At 44.9% G+C, this 20,180-nt stretch overlaps 1 protein-coding gene across 1 annotated transcript in view; it reads left to right on the forward strand.

The window, feature by feature from the left end:
- Nucleotides 1-20,180, forward strand: part of LOC308578078 (putative helicase senataxin) — a 287,528-nt gene that overhangs the window by 54,111 nt on the left and 213,237 nt on the right. Inside the window, exons 3-4 of the mRNA XM_081178360.1 lie at nucleotides 10,739-10,943; nucleotides 13,858-13,967. Coding sequence (XP_081034486.1) covers nucleotides 10,739-10,943; nucleotides 13,858-13,967 — 315 coding nt within the window. The remainder of the gene's footprint in view (nucleotides 1-10,738; nucleotides 10,944-13,857; nucleotides 13,968-20,180) is intronic.

Genomic DNA, 20,180 nt, shown 5'->3' on the forward strand with positions numbered 1-20,180 from the left:
CCCCCTACCAGTGGCGGAGCGGAGAGCAGGCGGGGGTGGGGCTGGCATGCGCCACCCGCAGCAGTGTGGTACGCCCAGTGCAGGTGGGGGGGCAGGTGCGATGGCACCCTGCCGGGATCGCGCTGCCGGGGGCAGTGCGCTCCCCCCCACTCCTCTTCCTCCACCAGTGCCCCCTACCCTCCTGTAGTTTCCAGCAACTGGTATTCAGAAGCATTACTTCCTCCCAACTGTGGAGACAGATCATAGTCATCATGGCTAGGAGCCACTGATAGCCTTCTCCATGAATTTATCTAATCCTTCTTTTAAAGTCATCCAGGTTGGTGGCAACCACTGCCTCCTGTGAGAGCAAGTTCAATAGTTTAACTATGTGCTGCATGAAGAAGACCTTTCTTTTATTTGTCCTAAATCTTCAAGCATTCAGCTTCATTGGAAGTCCATGAATTCTAGTGTTATCAGAGAGGTAGGAAAACTTTTTTCCATGTCAAGCAAACATTTATAAACTCCTACCATGTCACCCCTTACTCGCCTTTTCTTTAAACCAAGAAGTCCCAAACATTGCAACCTTTCTTCATAGGGGAGTCACTCTATTCTTTTCATCATTTTGGTGGCCCTTTTCTGAAGGTTTCCAAACTTCACAATATCCTTTTTGAGGTGAAGCAACCAGAGCTGTGCACAGTACAGTGGTACCTTGGTTTAAGAACAGCTTAATTTATGAACAGCTTGATTAAGAACGCTGCAAACCCAGAAGTAGGTGTTTTGGTTTGTGAACTTTGCTTTGGAAGCAGAACATGTTCCGCTTCCTGTTGAGTGTAAATTGAGTCCCCTGCTGCTATGGGAAAGCACGCCTTGGTTTAAGAACGGACTTCCGGAACGGATTAAGTTTGTAAACCAGGGTACCACTGTATTCGGAATGTGGTCGCTCCATAGATTTGTATCGGTGTGCTTGGAATTTTTTTTCTCTTAATGGACTAACACTATGCCCTCGTTATTTTAACAATTTTCAGAGAGGTAGCCATGTTACTCTGTTGCAGCCTAAGCGACTAATTTCTTGGTCTTTGGGTGCCACTGGGCTTTCTGGGTTACTGCAGTTTTCTGTTTTTCTTTTGTCTGCCACTTCTTTGCCTTTCTGTTGTATTGCTTCCTTTCCTGTTTGGTTTAATGCTTAAGCGTCTTTTCAGTATTTTGTCTGGCCAGTTAGCCTGACTCATAAAACAGTTTGTTCTTCCTTGCCTGGATCTTCCAGGATCTTGGCTATATATCTTTTCTAAAACCTTGCACAGTTATTGAGAGTCCAAACGTGTGTTTGAAGACTGTGATTGAATTACAAGATGGCCAGGGATATGTTTGTGTGGCTGCTGAATAGACTCCATGTAAGTAAAGTACACAGCACCATTTGCCAGTGCTGAGCTCCATTCTGTCTTGACCCTTCCATTTGCAGCATTTTTGTGTTGGCACAGCTTTTAAAGTTCATTTCTTATTTAAAAATGTCTTCTCTGCCTTTGAAATTGTTACAAAGGAAGCTGTCTTGTAGATAATTAGACCACTGGTCAATATAGCTCAGTATTGAGAGTCTCTCCCAGCCCTGCCTGGAGATGCCTGGGATTGAACCTGGGACTTTGTGCATGCAAATCAGGTGCTCTGAGCTGCAGCCCTTCCCCTTACAGCCCCTGCTGGGAATCTGAGGTGAGAGACCCACATAGCCCATAGTTGCCCCCAGTTCCAGTCACTACCACACAGAGGCAGCTGAAAGTCCAAAAAGTTTACTGGTGCAGACGATATTACAGTTCTGGACAGTGCTATATACATACAGCTTGTAGGCTTTCCAGATACTATTGATGTCTGGCAACTTTAACCTGTTGCAGGATCTTAGCCAGACCCAGTTGAATATAGCAGAGCATATGCAGACTTCCAGAAGCAATCAGTTGCAGGCAGGTAGGATCCTCTACATGGATCACTGCCTTGCCGTGGCGAAGGGGCTTGAATAACTCAGAGAAGCTATGAGCTATGCCGTGCAAGGCCACCCAAGATGGACAGGTCATAGTGGAGAGGTTTGACCAAACGTGATCCACCTGGAGCAGGAACCGGCAAGCCACTCCAGTATCCTTGCCAAGAAAACCTCATGGACAAAGACAACAGGCACATAAAAGTTATGATGCTGGAAGATGAGCCCCTCAGGTCGGCAGGCGTCCAACATGCTACTGAGGAAGAGCGGAGGACAAGTACAAGTAGATTCAGAGCTGATGAAGCAGCTGGGCCAAAGCCGAAAGGACGCTCAGTTGCGGATATGCCTGGAAGCGAAAGGAAAGTCCAATGCTGTAAAGAAAAATATTGCATAGGAACCTGGAATGTAAGAACCATGAACCTGGGTAAGTTGGATGTGGTCAAAAATGAGATGGCAAGAATAAATATTGACATCCTGGGCATCAGTGAACTAAAATGGACGGGAATGGGCGAATTCAGTTCGGACGACCATCATATCTACTACTGTGGGCAAGAATCCCGTAAAAGAAATGGAGTGGCCCTCATAGTCAACAAAAGAGTGGCGAAAGCTGTACTGGGATGCAATCTCAAAAATGATAGAATGATCTCGATACGAATCCAAGGCAGACCTTTTAACATCACAGTAATCCAAGTTTATGCACCAACTACTGGTGCTGAAGAAACTGAAATCGAGCAATTCAATGAAGACTTACAACACCTTATAGAAGTGACACCAAAGAAGGATGTTCTTCTCATTATAGGGGATTGGAATGCTAAAGTAGGGAATCAAGAGATAAAAGGAACAACTGGCAAGTTTGGCCTTGGAGATTAAAACGAAGCAGGGCAAAGGCTAATAGAGTTCTGTCAAGAGAACAAGCTGGTCATCACAAACACGCTTTTCCAACAACACAAGAGACGACTCTACACATGGACATCACCAGATGGGCAGCATCGAAATCAGATTGATTATATTCTCCGCAGCCAAAGATGGAGAAGCTCTATACAGTCAGCAAAAACAAGACCTGGAGCTGACTGTGGCTCAGATCATCAGCTTCTTATAGCAAAATTCAAGCTTAAACTGAAGAAAGTAGGAAAAACCACTGGGCCGGTAAGATGCAATCTAAATCAAACCCCTTATGAATACACAGTGGAAGTGAGGAACAGGTTTAAGGATTTAGATTTGGTGGACAGAGTGCCTGAAGAACTATGGACGGAGGCTCGTAACATTATACAGGAGGCAGCAACGAAAACCATCCCAATGAAAAGGAAATGCAAGAAAGCAAAGTAGCTGTCCAACAAGGCCTTACAAATAGCGGGGGAGAGAAGGCAAGCAAAATGTGAGGGAGATAGTGAAAGATACAGGAAATTGAATGCAGATTTCCAAAAAAATAGCAAGGAGAGACAAGAACGCCTTCTTAAACGAGCAATGCAAAGAAATAGAGGAAAATGACAGAATGGGAAGAACCAGAGATCTGTTCAAGAAAATTGGAGATATGAAAGGAACATTTTGTACAAAGATTACCATAATAAAAGACAAAAGTGGAAAGGACCTAACAGAAGCAGAAGACATCAAGAAGAGGTGGCAAGAATACACAGAGGAATTATACCAGAAAGATATGGATGTCTTGTACACCCCAGGTAGTGTGGTTGCTGACCTTGAGCCAGACATCCTGGAGAATGAAGTCAAATGGGCCTTAGAAAGCACTGCAAATAACAAGGCCAGTGGAAGTGATGGTATTCCAGCTGAACTATTTAAAATTTTAAAAGATGATGCTATTAAGGTGCTACACTCAATATGCCACCAAGTTTGGAAAACTCAGCAGTGGCCAGAGGATTGGAGAAGGTCAGTCTACATCCCAATCCCAAAGAAGGGCAGTGCCAAAGAATGCTCCAACTACCGCACAATTGCACTCATTTCACACACTAGCAAGGTTATGCTTAAAATTCTACAAGGCAGGCTTAAGCTGTATGTGGACCGAGAACTCCCAGAAGTGCAAGCTGGATTTATAAGAGGCAGAGGAACCAGAGACCAAATTGCAAAAAGCCTTTGACTTTGTTGACCACAGCAAACTATGGCAAGTTCTTAAAGAAATGGGAGTGCCTGATCACCTCATCTGTCTCCTGAGAAATCTCTATGTGGGACAAGAAGCTACAGTTAGAACTGGATATGGAACAACTGATTGGTTCAAAATTGGGAAAGGAGTACGGCAAGGCTGTACATGGTCTCCCTGCTTATTTAACTTATATGCAGAATTCATCATGCGAAAGGCTGGACTGGATGAGATTGCCGGAAGAAATATAGGATCATAGAATCATAGAGTTGGAAGAGACCACAAGGGCCATCGAGTCCAACCCCCTGCCAAGCAGGAAGCACCATCAGAGCACTCCTGACATATGGTTGAGAAGCCTCTGCTTAAAGACCTCCAAAGTAGGAGACTCCACCACACTCCTTGGCAGCAAATTCCACTGTCGAACAGCTCTTACTCTCAGGAAGTTCTTCCTAATGTTTAGGTGGAATCTTCTTTCTTGTAGTTTGGATCCATTGCTCCGTGTCCGCTTCTCTGGAGCAGCAGAAAACAACTTTTCTCCCTCCTCTATGTGACATCCTTTTATATATTTGAACATGGCTATCATATCACCCCTTAACCTCCACTTCTCTTTTTTTTTATAATAATTTTTATTACATTTTTTTACAACAGAAAAAAGAAAGAACATAGAAAATAAAAAGAAAAAAGAACAGAAAATTCAAACCATTTCAACAACTTATTTCAAATCTCTATTGGACTTCCCCACATCTCCCGCCCAGTGCATTCTTAACAATAAAAATTATCAGCAAGTTATACCCTTGTTTCTTGTGTTTCTTTGTACTTTCAATTGCAATTTTAAGTTTAAATCCCTTATTTTCCATTTACTCTAAAAATATAACATATTGTCATTTTTACCCATTTAAACTTTGATTCTTTCATGAATATTATCCAATTTCTTATATAATCCACTCTCATTGCTGGGGCTGACCTTCCAAATCATACGGCATCTCACAGTTCATATAACTTATAATACTTTTGCAAATAGTCCTTAAATTTTTTCCAGTCCTCTTCCATTGCTTCTTCTCCCAAATCTCGGATCCTGGCAGTCATCTCAGCTAGTTCCATGTAGTTCATCAATTGCGTCTGCCAATCCTCCAGTGTGGGCAAATCTTGAATCTTCCAATATTTGGCGATAAGGATCCTTGCTGCTGTGGTGGCATACATGAAAAAAGTTCTGTCCTTCTTTAACACCTTCTGGCCGACAATGCCCAGGAGGAATGCCTCTGGTTTCTTAGGAAAGGTGTATTTAAACACCTTTTTTAACTCGTTGTAAATCATTTCCCAGAAGGCCTTCACTCTTGGGCAAGTCCACCAGAGATGAAAGAATGTCCCTTCAGCCTCCTTACATTTCCAACATTTATTATCGGACAAATGGTAAATCTTAGCAAGCTTGACTGGGGTCATGTACCACCTGTATACCATTTTCATAATGTTTTCTTTCAAGGCATTACATGCCGTAAACTTCATACCGGTGGTCCATAACCTTTCCCAGTCCTCAGACATGATATTGTAACCAATGTCCTGAGCCCATTTTATCATGGCTGATTTAACTGTCTCATCCTGAGTGTTCCATTTAAGTAGCAAGTTATACATTCTCGATAATAGCTTGGTCTTTGGTTCTAACAATTCTGTCTCAAGTTTCGATTTTTCCACCTGGAATCCTGTTTTTTTATCTAGCTTAAAAACCTCATTAATTTGGGCATAGTGAAGCCAGTCTTGCACTTTACCCTTTAATTTTTCAAAGCTCTGCAACCTCCAGTTGTCTCCAATGTTTTCTATTATTTCCCAATATTTCGGCCAACCGGCCTCCATATTAGGTTTTTTCCGAGCCTTGGCCTCTATTGGTGATACCCACCTCGGAGTTTTGCTTTCTAACAAGTCTTTGTATTTTTTCCAGACCATAAATATTGCTTTTCTGACAATATGGTTTTTAAACCTCCACTTCTCCAGGCTAAACATGCCCAGCTCCCTTAGCCGTTCCTCATAAGGCATCATTTCCAGGCCTTTGACCATTTTGGTTGCCCTCCTCTGGACACGTTCCAGTTTGTCAGTGTCCTTCTTGAACTGTGGTGGCCAGAACTGGACACAGTACTCCAGGTGAGGTCTGACCAGAGCAGAATACAGTGGCACTATTACTTCCCTTGATCTAGATGCTATACTCCTATTGATGCATCCCAGAATTGCATTGGCTTTTTTAGCTGCCGCGTCACACTGTTGGCTCATGTCAAATTTGTGGTCAACCAAGACTCCTAGATCCTTTTCACATGTACTGTTCTCAAGCCAGGTGTCCCCCATCTTGTATTTGTGCCTCTCATTTTTTTTGCCCAAGTGCAATACTTTACATTTCTCCCTGTTAAAATTCATCTTGTTTGTTTTTGCCCAGTTCTCTAATCTGTCAAGGTCGTTTTGAAGTGTGATCCTGTCCTCTGGGGTGTTAGCCACCCCTCCCAGTTTGGTGTCATCTGCAAATTTGATCAGGATGCCCTTGATAAAGATGTTGAATAAGACTGGGCCCAAGACAGAACCCTGTGGCACCCCACTAGTCACTCTTCTCCAGGATGAAGAGGAACCATTGATGAGCACCCTTTGGGTTCGGTCAGTCAGCCAGTTACAAATCCACTGAGTGGTAGCATAGTCAAGACCGCATTTTACCAGTTTCTTTACAAGAATATCATGGGGCACCTTGTCAAATGCCTTGCTGAAATCAAGGTAGACTACATACACTGCGTTCCCTTCATCTACCAGGCTTGTAATTCTGTCAAAAAACGAGATCAGGTTAGTCTGACATGACTTATTTTTCAGAAATCCATGCTGACTATTGGTGATCACAGCAATTGAAGTCCCCCATTACTACTATCTCCCTTCCTTTTGCATGCTTGGCCATCTGTTCCAGGAAGGCATCATCTATGTCCTCCCTTTGGCTTGGGGATCTATAGTAAACTCCCACAATGAGGTCACTGTTAGTCTTCTCTCCCTTAATTTTGACCCAAATGTTCTCACTTTGGCTTTGAGGTTCTAAATCTTGGATCTCTTCACAGGTATACACATCCCTGACATATAACGCTACTCCCCCTCCTTTCTTGTCTGGTCTGTTTCTGTGAAATAGATTGTATCCTAACGTTGTGCTTTTACTATCTCCCTCTTCACAAACTCCCAGCCATCATGAACTCCCTTTCCTTTTAGTATTACTGTCCATGGGATCTCACCCAGCACTTCCCAAAGTTTTATGAAGTCGGCTTTCTTAAAGTTAAGAAATTGAGTCCTAGTATGCTTGGCTGCTCCTTTCCGCTGTATAGTAAACTTCAGAAGAGCATGATGACTCGCTCCTAATGATCTTTCCACTTCTACCCCACTAACCAGGTCATCAACATTGGTTAGGACCAGATCTAAAATGGCTGTTCCTCTTGTTGCTTCTCCCACTTTCTGGACAATGAAGTTGTCTGCAAGGCCAGTGAGGAATCTGCTTGACCTTATGCTCTTGGCTGAGTTTGACATCCAACAAATATTCGGGTAATTGAAGTCCCCCATTACTACTATCTCCCTTCCTTTTGCATGCTTGGCCATCTGTTCCAGGAAGGCATCATCTCACTTTGGCTTGGAGGTTCTAAATCTTGGATCTCTTCACAGGTATACACATCCCTGACATATAACGCCACTCCTCCTCCTTTCTTGTCTGGTCTGTTTCTCTGAAATAGATTGTATCCCCCCATTATTACATTCCAATCGTGGGACTTATCCCACCAGGTTTCAGTGATGCCTATTATGTCATATTTAGTTTGCTGTACCAAGAGCTCAAGCTCATCTTGTTTATTTCCCATGCTTTGCGCATTAGTGTACAGACATTGAAGTCCATTAATCATTCCCCCGTGTCTCTTATTTAAGGATTTTTTCCTCCCACCACTAGGTCTGCGTGCTGTTTGCTCCATTTGGTCTATGACATTTGGATGATCATCTTCATCAATTGATAGACTCCTACCTTCAGGAGCACTGTCTCCCTCCCCCACATTAGTCAGTTTAAAGCCCTCCTGATGAGGTTTCTGAGATTTTTGGCAAAAACATTCCTCCCAACCGTTGTGAGGTGCAGCCCATCGCTTGCCAGAAGTCCATCTTCAAGAAACTGCAGTCCGTGATCTAAGAATCCAAACCGTTCCTGTTTACACCATTTGCGAAGCCAGCTGTTCACTTCCACTATTTTCCCCTCTCTCCCTGGGCCACGTCGTTCAACTGGGAGGACAGATGAGATGACAATTTGTGCATTTAATTGCTTCAATTTCCTGCCCAGAGCCTCGTAGTCTCTTTTGATCTTCTGGAGGCTATTGCTTGCAGTGTCATTGGTTCCCACATGAACCAAGAGGAAGGGGTATTTGTCAGTGGGTTTTATGATTCCTTGCAGTCGTTCAGTTACATCTTGGATCTTAGCCCCGGGGAGACAGCACACTTCCCGAGACATCTTGTCAGGCCCACAGATCACTGCTTCTGTTCCCCTCAGTAGGGAATCCCCTATCACCACTACACGCCTCCTCTTAGGTTTGGTCGGGGTTCTTCCGTGAGCTGTCCGTTCCAAGGTCGCCTGAACATTCCCTGAGCACTGACTTTGCTGCTCGTCTTCATATACCTGATCGACTGTAATGAGGGAGAGATCCTCAAATGGAGTCTGCTCTTCGTCTTCCATGCTAGGGGAGAGGACCTCAAAGCGATTGTGTATTTCTAAACAATCAGAGCGAACCCTGGGCCTCCTACTTCTTTGAGTCACGTTTCTCCATATATCTGGCTCCTGTGTTGGTGAACTAGCCTCCTTCTCAGGGGAGTCCCCTGTCTCCTCCTTGGTGGAGACGGTGTGCTCTGTTGCTTCCAAGAAGAGCTCCAGCTCTCTAATTCTTTGGAGCGTAGCTACACGTTCCTCCAGTTGCTGGACTTTGTCTTTTAAGAGGGAAATCAACATGCAATTGCTGCAGGTAAAGCTGCCTGCAACCTTTGGCAAGATGGCAAACATTGTGCAGGAACCGCAGGCGACTGCAGCTGTTCCCTCCCCCTCCATCTTGAGAACGTGTCGTTGGGGGTGGCTACAGTGGTCCTCCATCATAAAAAGCATGAAGACAGGACAAATATTTTCCCCTACAAAAAAATCTAGGTCTCCTCCAACAAACGTTTGAGACTAGCTCCCCTAAATCTAAAAGATGGATCAAACTACCCTGCAAGCTCTGATAAGCTCCTCCAACAGCTAATCACCTGCCTCAACAGAAATCCTGCCCCCTCTGACCTTTGCACAGGGAGAACAGCTAATCAGCCACAAAGAAACACACACACACACACACACACACACACACACACACACACACGAAAACCCTTTTTGCTCCTTCTTCAACTGCTGCCCTGCAAGTTCAACTGCTGCCCTCAACAACCTCAGATATCAGGTTTTTACACGCTTTTACACAGCTAATGGCGAATCCCCTGCAATCCAAGTCCTCCTCACTTGCTCAAATCTATTCTGCCTCAAAACAAGGAGCGGAAGGAAAAGGCTGCAAACTGTTAAATGGAAAAAACCCCAGGCACAGGGCAAATACCTTAAGTATACCTTTAAAGCAACAGTGCTCTTTCCCTCCCTCCTCCCCACTCAGCTCGCGGAAAAGCTCCTCCACACCCCCCACGCGTGCTCCTTGTCCCTTGAGTTCTTTTCCTTCCCTCCCCACTTAAAACGTGGTTACAAAGCACGGATCCACATGGATCCTCAGGATTTTTGCACTGGGTCACCCCAAATTCACCATCAGATCACATAGCATTTCCATGGCTACAGCCTGCACCAAAAAACACACACGCACCCACTGTTTCATGGGGCCGCAATGGCGCAAAAACGTGGTCACAAAGCATGGATCCACATGGATCCTCAGGATTTTTGCATTGGGCTACCCCAAACTCACTGTCAGATCACATGTCTGTGGCCACAGCATGAACCATAAAAATCATACATCCACTGTTTCGTTTAGAATATTTTTTCCTTGTTTTCCTCCTCTAAAAACTACGTGCGTGTTATGGTCAGATGCGTGTTATAGAGCGAAAAATACGGTAGTTATGCATAATGTACTTTTGCTTTCTTTTATCCTATATAATTCCTTGTGAGTTATACTTCTATAGCCAAGAAGCTTGAATGCAGTCATTTTTTATCTGTTGTGATGTCTATATATATATATATATATATGCAGGTTTTGGTGTCTTCGGGTATCTTCCCGTGTAAGAGTTGGGGTGTCTAGGCGACGTTTCGACGAGGTCTCACTCGTCATCTTCAGGTTGGTGCTTTCGGCTTCTTGTTACTAGAACAGAGCTTTCGGCTTCTTGTTACTAGAACATTTATATATATAAAATAAATGATTCTGATTTATTCCTTCTTAAAACTGATGTGTTCTCTCTGGTTGTTGCCACTTGACCATTTAAGGCTTTTAAACAGAGATCTTCCTCAGTCTGCATCTCTATTGGAATAGCTTTTAGATCTTTTAATTATTTTATCACTTGTGTGTTTGGTGCCCTGGGTTCCTTTTGGGAGGAAGAGGGGGATATAAATTTAATAAATAATAATCTACAGATTCTGTTGTTTTCAGCTGGTGTCTTCTTAGGCCAGCAGAGTCAGTTGCTCTCTCTGTTCCAGAATTTTATAAGGTCCCCCCCCCCCATTGCAGATCCTGTGCAAGCTTGAAATCACTCGCCTTATTACCCACTTTGAGAAATCAATGCAGGAGGAAGATGACAGTGACCTCTTCATTGTAGACAAAGATGGGGAAACGCAACTGTGCCATTATACGGATTCCAACTTTGAGGAGAACCTCAGAGTGCCATTGTTGGAAATGCTGAAGTACCCCTACCTGTTACTTCATGAACGTCTCAGTGAGTATCTGGTGGCACTTGAACATGATCCAGTTCTCCCCCTGCATTAGTAGTTCAATAAAAGCAGCTATGGAAAGTCTTCTCAGAATACAGCTGGAGGTGATATGTTGACTGGGATTTGTTTTTTTGTTTTACTATCCCCCCCCAAAAAAAAACCTATTACAAAAGGAGTATTATTTTTATTTATAGAATATATATTCTGCTGCTCATCTAGGGTTGTCACCTTTGGTTGGGCAAAATATGGGACTGGGGGGGGGGGAGCCTAAAATTACTTTACCTGATGCAGAATGAAATGACTTCAAAGCAATCAATCAATGTTATTACGGCAAACAGCCAGCATACTAAACCAGAATTTCTGCATAATTCTCTACATAAGCAATAAAAATGATAAATATGGGGTTTAACAATCAATAGACTAATTGAATGTACTTAAAATGTGTATTTAGAGGAATAAAATACCATAAAAGTTTAAAAGAATAGGAGTTTTAACTAAGAACTGTAGCGGTTTATAACATTTTATGCAATTGTGTAATCTTTTGCTTTCTTTGACTTATGGCTATTGCATAAAATCTAGCTACATTTCCAATGCTGGTCATACTCATAGGGAAGACCCAATGAAATTTATAGATCTAAGTTAGCAATGCACACTAATTTCAATGACTCATATCCTCCACACATGCTGAATTTCTGCCTGTCAGATGAATGGTAAATGTAGAACCCCAGCCAAAGAAAGAAAGAGAGCAACAAATTCTGTTTCTCTTCCTAACAGAGCTTTGCCTCCAACGTCCCTTTCTATATAGCTGCTAATGCCAATTCATTCACACACACACACACACACACACACACACACACACACACACACGCCTCATAGTCAGACAAGTTCATCCAACCACTAGGGTTACATCTTTTCTTGTCACATATTTGTTAAAAAGCTTTCATGTGTTATCTATAGGCATTCATAGAATCATAGAAATGTAGAGTTGGAAGGGACCCTGAGCGTCATTTAGCGCTATACCACTGTTCTTCCTCAGCTAGCAAAATGTACAGTGGTACCTCGGGTTAAGAACTTAATTCGTTCCGGAGGTCTGTTCTTAACCTGAAACTGTTCTTAACCTGAAGCACTACTTTAGCTACTTTACTGCTGCTGCGCCGCCGGCATGCGATTTCTGTTCTTATTCTGAAGTAAAGTTCTTAACCCGAGGTACTAATAATATTATAATAATAACTTATTATTTATACCCCGCCCATCTGGATGAGTTTCCCCAGCCACTCTGGGCGGCTTCCAATCAAGTGTTAAAAACAATACAGCATTAAATATTAAAAACTTCCCTAAACAGGGCTGCCTTCAGATGTCTTTTAAAGAGAAGATAGCTGCTTATTTCCTTCACATCTGAAGGGAAGGCGTTCCACAGGGCGGGTGCCACCACCGAGAAGGCCCTCTGCCTGTTCCCTGTAACCTCACTTCTCGCAATGAGGGAACCGCCAGAAGGCCCTCGGCGCTGGATCTCAGTGTCCGGGCTGAACGATGGGGGTGGAGACGCTCCTTCAGGTATACTGGACCAAGGCCGTTTAGGGCTTTAAAGGTCAGCAACAACTCTTTGAATTGTGCTCGGAAATGTACTGGGAGCCAATGCAGATCTCTCAGGACCGGTGTTATGTGGTCCCGGCGGCCACTCCCAGTCACCAGTCTAGCTGCCGCATTCTGGATTAATTGTAGTTTCTGGGTCACCTTCAAAGGTAGCCCCACGTAGAGCACAATTGCAGTAGTCCAAGCGGGAGATAAGCAGAGCATGCAGCACTCTGGCGAGACAGTCCGCGGGCAGGTAGGGTCTCAGCCTGCATACCAGGTGGACACAGAATTAACCTGCGCCTCCATGGACAGCTGTGAGTCCAAAATGACTCCCAGGCTGCGCCCCTGGTCCTTCAGGGGCACAGTTACCCCATTCAGGACCAGGGAGTCACCCGCCCGCCCCCCCAAAACCGTACTTCTTTCTTGTCAGGATTCAACCTCAATCCGTTAGCCGCCATCCATCCTCCAACCGCCTCCAGGCACTCACACAGGACCTTCACCGCCTTCACTGGTTCTGATTTAAAAGAGAGGTAGAGCTCAGTATCAGTAGAGCTGGGTACTATTTCTGGGTTAGCGGAGTCTGTAACCTGAAGCTTCTGTAACCCGAGGTACCACTGTATTGGGCAAACCAAGTCCTGCCTATTTAAACAGACAGGAATAGCTTCCCTAAGCAGGTCACCATTTGGAGTTTCACCATTTGTCTAGAGGAAAGTAACTCAGTTATAGCGGTTCTGCCAGTCTCTGCTTCCTCTTCCTCCATTTGTAATCTAAGGGGTAGCAAGGTTGGTCTGCAATACAGGGGTATAAGAAGTGCTGGAAAAAATGATGACTTTTTAAAAATCCCACAACCAGTTCTAACAATTGTAGGCGACATGTGCCCTCATAAAATATGCATTTAGTTCTGTGTGTGAGAAGGGCGGGGGGAAGCATCTTTCAAAAACAATTAATTGGCAGGATTAATAGAGGACACCAGGATTAACAGAAGACATCAGTGATCACTTGTATTCACACAGACCAGAGCTGCTGCTTTTGGGACAAAACACTAATAATAAAAAGGTAGTGGATCAAAACAAAGAAAGCCCCCTTCCCCAAATGCCTGACCATGTGATTCATTTTGCAAACAAAACAAAGCGAAGCTAAACACACTCCTTTCTGAACTTCATGAAAAGGCGAGTCAGGTATCTCCCTTAAGACGCTTTATAGGATAAAACCATCTGCATAGTGACTGTTCCTGTTCTATGATTCTTTGAGGATGACTTTCATCTTATGCAGGGATCATTTGCCTTCATATTATGGTGGTTCCAACAGCCCTAACATTTGGCGTTCTCTTTTTTAAATTGTTAGGTGAGCTGTGTGTGGAGGCTCTTTGTAAAATGGAGGAAATCAACTGCTCCTACCAGGTGGCTGGGAAACACCCTGGGATCTATCTGCTCATGGTACATCCTAATGAAGTGGTGAGCTGCTTTAATTTCCTTTTTCCGGTTATTCTTTTCTTCCTTTTCAGTTTTGCTACGTAGGATTAAGCTGTCCTAAACAGATGACAGATGAAATAGATCCTCCTTGACACAGTGCACAGTTAAACTATGGAACTTGCTCCCACACAGTGGCATGTGGTCAATGGACATGGGGGACTAGGCTAGTCCCCTAAATCAGAGGTTTTCAACATGTGTGCCTTCATAGTCTGAAGCAATAATGCTTCTGATTGCCAGTTGCTGGAAACCACAGGAACGTAGATGCTCTTGGGCTTGGGTCCTGCTTGTGGGTTTCCCACTGGGGCATCTGGCTGGACACTCTTGAGAAGAGGTTATAACAACAACAACAAATTTATTATTATTATTATTATTATTATTATTATTATTATTATTATTATTATTATTATTAATACCCTGCCCATCTGGCTGGGTTTCCCCAGCCACTCGGGACGGGTCCCAACAGAATATTGAAAACACGATAAAACATCAAACATTAAAAACTTCCCTAAACAGGGGTGCCTTCAGATGTCTTCTAAAAGTCAGATAGTTGTTTATTTCCTTGACATTTGATGGGAGGGCATTCCACAGGGTGGGCACCACCACTGAGAAGGCCTTCTGCCTGGTTCCCTGTAACCTCACTTCTCGCATGGAGGGAACCGTCAGAAGGCCCTCGGAGCTGGACCTCAGTGTCCGGGCTGAAAGATGGGGGTGGAGACGCTCCTTCAGGTATACCAAGGCCGTTTAGGGCTTTAAGGGTCAGCACCAACTCTTCGAATTGTGCTCCGGAACATTCTGGGAGCCAATGTAGGTCTTTCAGGACCAGTGTTATTTGGTCTCGGCGGCCACTCCCAGTCACCAGTCTAGCTGCTGCATTCTGGATTAATTGTAGTTTCCGGGTCACCATCAAAGGTAGCCCCACATAGAGCATATTGCAGTAGTCCAAGCAGGAGATAACTAGAGCATGCATCACTCTTGCAAGACAGTTCACGGGCAGGTAGGGTCTCAGCCTGCATACCAGATGGAGCTGGTAGGCAGCTGCCCTGGACACAGAAATGACCCGCGCCTCCATGGACAGCTGTGAGTCCAAAATGACTCCCAGGCTGTGCCCCTGGTCCTGCAGGGGCACAGTTGCCCCATTCAGGACCAGGGAGTCCTCCACCCCCACCCACCCCCTGTCCCCACAAAACCGTACTTCTGTCTTGTCAGGATTCAACCTCAATCTGTTAGCCGCCACCCATCCTGCAACCGCCTCCAGACACTCACACAGGACCTTCACTGCCTTCACTGGTTCTGATTTGGAAGAGAGGTAGAGCTAGGTAACATTTGCATACTGATGAACACATAGCCCAAACCCCCTGATGATTTCTCCCAGAGGCGTCATATAGATGTTAAAAAACATGGGGGAGAGGACAGAGCCCTGAGGCACCCCACAAGTGAGAGCCCAGGTTTCTGAACACTCATCCCCCAACACCACTTTCTGGACACGGGCCAGGAGGAAGGAGCAGAACCACTGTATAACAGTGCCCCCAGCTCCCAGCCCCTCTAGACGGCCCAGAAGGATGTCTTGGTTGATGGTATCAAAGTTTGCCCTGCGCCTTTGGGGGAAGCATCCAGCGCCTGCCCGCCCACCCTGAACCCATCCCAGGGTGGTAGATTACTGCCAGTTTTTTATATTGGATCGTAGATCACAGCCTACTTGAAGATAGACATGCCTGTCCTAGGATAACCAAACTAGGTGTCTCCAGGAGAACATCTGCTACGACTTGAAGCAGCTTGGGCAGGGAATCCTTGGTGCAGCGGGGAAGTTGGTACACCAAAAGAAATCCTGTACTGCCCCTATTGCCCAACTTCCAGAACATGCACTCAGTAAACTGGGTCTTCCCAATAGGACGCCCAGTGTACGCTAATGACTTCCTAAAAATCACTGCAAACCCCACTCCCCACCCATATGACCTGGGTGGCTGTGGGTAAGAGAAACCTGGTGGACAAGCAGCGGCAAGGACAGGCCCATCTGCTTCATCCAACCAAGTCAGGCTACACATGCCAGGTCAAGTCCTCCATACTGGAGTAGATAGATGGGCCTGTTAGAACACGCTTCCTGCAAAAGGATGGTTGCTTCAAGATTGCATTACTACAGTGCACTCTATGTGTGACATTCCTTGCGCTTGATCCAGAAGCTGCAGTTAGTGCAGAATGGTGCATCATGGTTGCTGACAGGAATGAGACCGTGTCAGCATATAACACCTATGCTCACATACCTGCACTGGTTGCCCATTTGATATATAAAACACTGAACAACTTGCAACCAGTTTACTTGAGAGATGGCCTTACCCCATGTATGCCCATTTGACTGCTTCAGTCTGCAGAACTGACACCGATACAGGTGTCACATAATACTCGTTCTGCCGTTGAAGGAAATCAATCTTTTAGCATGGCAGCACCTACACTTTGGGGCTCCCTGCCTACTAACAATACTCTACTCTTTTCAGCACCTGCTAAAAGCCAAGAAGAACACCATTCCAAAAATGAGTTTGACGATTCCCTTGCCTTTGATGAAAAGAGACACTTAAACTCTTTTTTAGCCCTCCCTTACCAGTCACAGGAAGAAATCATTAGCAGAATGACTTCCTTACAATACACCCTTATTCACTTTCGGCCTCCAGAGAAAGCTAATACAATCACGGATCAAATTATGGAAATAATGTCTAACCAACACAGAGGTAAACAAAGGGAAGAGGTGGAGAAACCCCCCCCCCATAAACAAAGATAATCAAATTGATAAGGAACACCCTCTTATCAGAGAGTATAACTATGCTGTTCCTTCAAGTTATTCTATAACCTCTGTTGAATGGCTCCAAAGAAGATTTCTTAATCTGGAAGAATTAGCTCTCCCTGACCTGAAATCAACAACCCAAATTCTAACTACTAAAAAGGAGTTCTCTAACCCTTTGATAGGAGGCGGGTCTGTGTTTGTGGACAAAGTTGGGGAATCAAATCAAATTGTAGAACTGGATTGATATAATGATTCTTGTAATGAACAGTTCAATAGAGTTTTCAGCACCCAGTGCCACACAAACCTGGGGGGGGGGGGGAGACACATGAAGTTCAAGCCTTGTCTGACTATGAAGTTATAACTCCAATAAGGAATTCAGCAGGCCAGCCGCACAATCAACCTGTCCTCAACAATACATGCAAGGTCTTATCATGGAATGTGGCAGGATGGTCCCCCAAGTTAGAAGATATGAATTTTAAAGAATTCTGCATAAATTTTGATATTCTCTGCCTACAAGAAACTTAATAAAAACATTCCTTCCAGTAGCACCTTAGAGACTAACTAAGTTAGTTACTGGTATGAGCTTTCGTGTGCATGCACACTTCTTCAGAACATTATCTGTTGCTGGAATTCAGAAGCTGACAAAGACTTGACCAGCAATGAACTTTTTATTGCTTCACACACAGAGATAGCCAGACACACTCCACATTAGTAAGTTGCAGGATTGAGTTTCCGACTTCTCCTTCCCTCTTTTAAGCCTCCCTCCCGGCAGCCTTCTGTGACTCAGCTCTAAATTGCTTTGCCCTTTTCTCTGCTCTACCCTCTCAAGCTCTGAAGGTGAGAGGGAAAGGGGCTGGAACAGAACTGTCTTGCAGAGCAGGAGACGTAGCCCTGTCAGAGTCTGTGCCCACACTGAGCCAATGTCAGGAACTGGCTAGATAAGTAGTGCTGGCAGCCAGGTAACCAGGAGGGACCAGGGAGTGACACTGGGGAAGAAGAGGATTTTGAGCCTGGTTCAGACTGGTGGGACATGGAAGAGCAACCCACGGAGGGAACTAGCAAGGAAGCATCAGAGCTGGAGAGTTTTGGGGAGGGGGGTCCTCTGATTTCCAGCAACAGACGGTGGCCAACGCCTTCGCCAAAGACAATTTGGCTGCGCCGAGGGAGTGAAGCACCAGGATGGAGCTTTTTTCAGAGAAAGATGGCCATGTTCTACGTCAGTGCCACGACAGCTCGCTTCGGACAGCATAAAACCTTGTATCACTTGATGTGGCAGGTTTTGGTTTTTCAAAAAATCATTTTTATTGGTTTTCCAATAAAAACAGCCAATCAACATATCCGGATCATAATCCAATTAAAAATAATAAACTAAAATTTTTAAAAATGACAGAGCTTGCAGGGCAGCAGCTGAAGAAGTGTGTGCGCTTCTTTGTGGCTGATTAGCTGCTCTCCCTGTGCAAAGGTCAGAGGGGGCAGGGTTTCTGTTGAGGCAGGTGATTAGCTGTGGGAGGAGCTTATCAGAGCTTGCAGGGCAGCTTGATCCATCTTTTAGATTTAGGGGAGCTAGTCTCAAACGTTTCTTGGGGGAGACCTAGGTTTTTTTTTGGGGGGGTTATTTGTCCTGTCTTCACGCTTTTTAACATGGAGGACCACTGTAGCCACCCCCAACAACACGATTTCAAGATGGAGGGTGAGGGAACAGTTGCAGTCGCCTGCGGTTCCTGCGCAATGTTTGCCATCTTGCCAAAGGTTGCAGGCAGCTTTACCTGCAGCAATTGCATGTTGATTGCCCTTTTAAAAGACAAAGTCCAGCAACTGGAGGAACATGTAGCTATGCTCCAAAGAATTAGAGAGCTGGAGCTCTCCTTGGAAGCAACAGAGCACACCGTCTCCACCAAGGAGGAGACAGGGGACACCCCTGAGAAGGAGGCTAGTTCACCAACACAGGAGCCAGATATATGGAGAAACGTGACTCAAAGAAGTAGGAGGCCCAGGGTTCGCTCTGATTGTTTAGAAATACACAATCGCTTTGAGGTCCTCTCCCCTAGCATGGAAGACGAAGAACAGGCTCCATTTGAGGATCTCTCCCTCATTACAGTCGATCAGGTATATGAAGACGAGCAGCAAAGTCAGTGCTCAGGGAATGTTCAGGCGACCTTGGAACGGACAGCTCACGGAAGAACTCCGACCAAACCTAAGAGGAGGCGTGTAGTGGTGATAGGGGATTCCCTACTGAGGGGAACAGAAGCCGTGATCTGTGGGCCTGACAAGAGGTCTTGGGAGGTGTGCTGTCTCCCTGGGGCTAAGATCCAAGATGTAACTGAACGACTGCAAGGAATCATAAAACCCACTGACAAATACCCATTCCTCTTGGTTCATGTGGGAACCAATGACACTGCAAGCAATAGCCTCCAGAAGATCAAAAGAGACTCTGGGCAGGAAATTGAAGCAATTAAATGCACAAATTGTCATCTCATCTGTCCTCCCAGTTGAACGACGTGGCCCAGGGAGAGAGGGAAAAATAGTGGAAGTGAACAGCTGGCTTCGCAAATGGTGTAAACAGGAACGGTTTGGATTCTTAGATCACAGACTGCAGTTTCTTGAAGATGGACTTCTGGCAAGCGATGGGCTGCACCTCACAACGGTTGAGAGGAATGTTTTTGCCAAAAATCTCAGAAACCTCATCAGGAGGGCTTTAAACTGACTAATGTGGGGGAGGGAGACAGTGCTCCTGAAGGTAGGAGTCTATCAATTGATGAAGATGATCATCCAAATGTCATAGACCAAATGGAGCAAACAGCACGCAGACCTAGTGGTGGGAGGAAAAAATCCTTAAATAAGAGACACGGGGGAATGATTAATGGACTTCAATGTCTGTACACTAATGCGCAAAGCATGGGAAATAAACAAGATGAGCTTGAGCTCTTGGTACAGCAAACTAAATATGACATAATAGGCATCACTGAAACCTGGTGGGATAAGTCCCACGATTGGAATGTAATAATGGGGGGATACAATCTATTTCAGAGAAACAGACCAGACAAGAAAGGAGGAGGAGTGGCGTTATATGTCAGGGATGTGTATACCTGTGAAGAGATCCAAGATTTAGAACCTCCAAGCCAAAGTGAGATGATGCCTTCCTGGAACAGATGGCCAAGCATGCAAAAGGAAGGGAGATAGTAGTAATGGGGGACTTCAATTACCCGAATATTTGTTGGATGTCAAACTCAGCCAAGAGCATAAGGTCAAGCAGATTCCTCACTGGCCTTGCAGACAACTTCATTGTCCAGAAAGTGGGAGAAGCAACAAGAGGAACAGCCATTTTAGATCTGGTCCTAACCAATGTTGATGACCTGGTTAGTGGGGTAGAAGTGGAAAGATCATTAGGAGCGAGTCATCATGCTCTTCTGAAGTTTACTATA

The sequence above is a fragment of the Podarcis bocagei genome (genome assembly GCF_964188305.1).
Source record: "Podarcis bocagei genome assembly, chromosome: W".
Classification (NCBI taxonomy): Eukaryota; Metazoa; Chordata; class Lepidosauria; order Squamata; family Lacertidae; genus Podarcis; species Podarcis bocagei.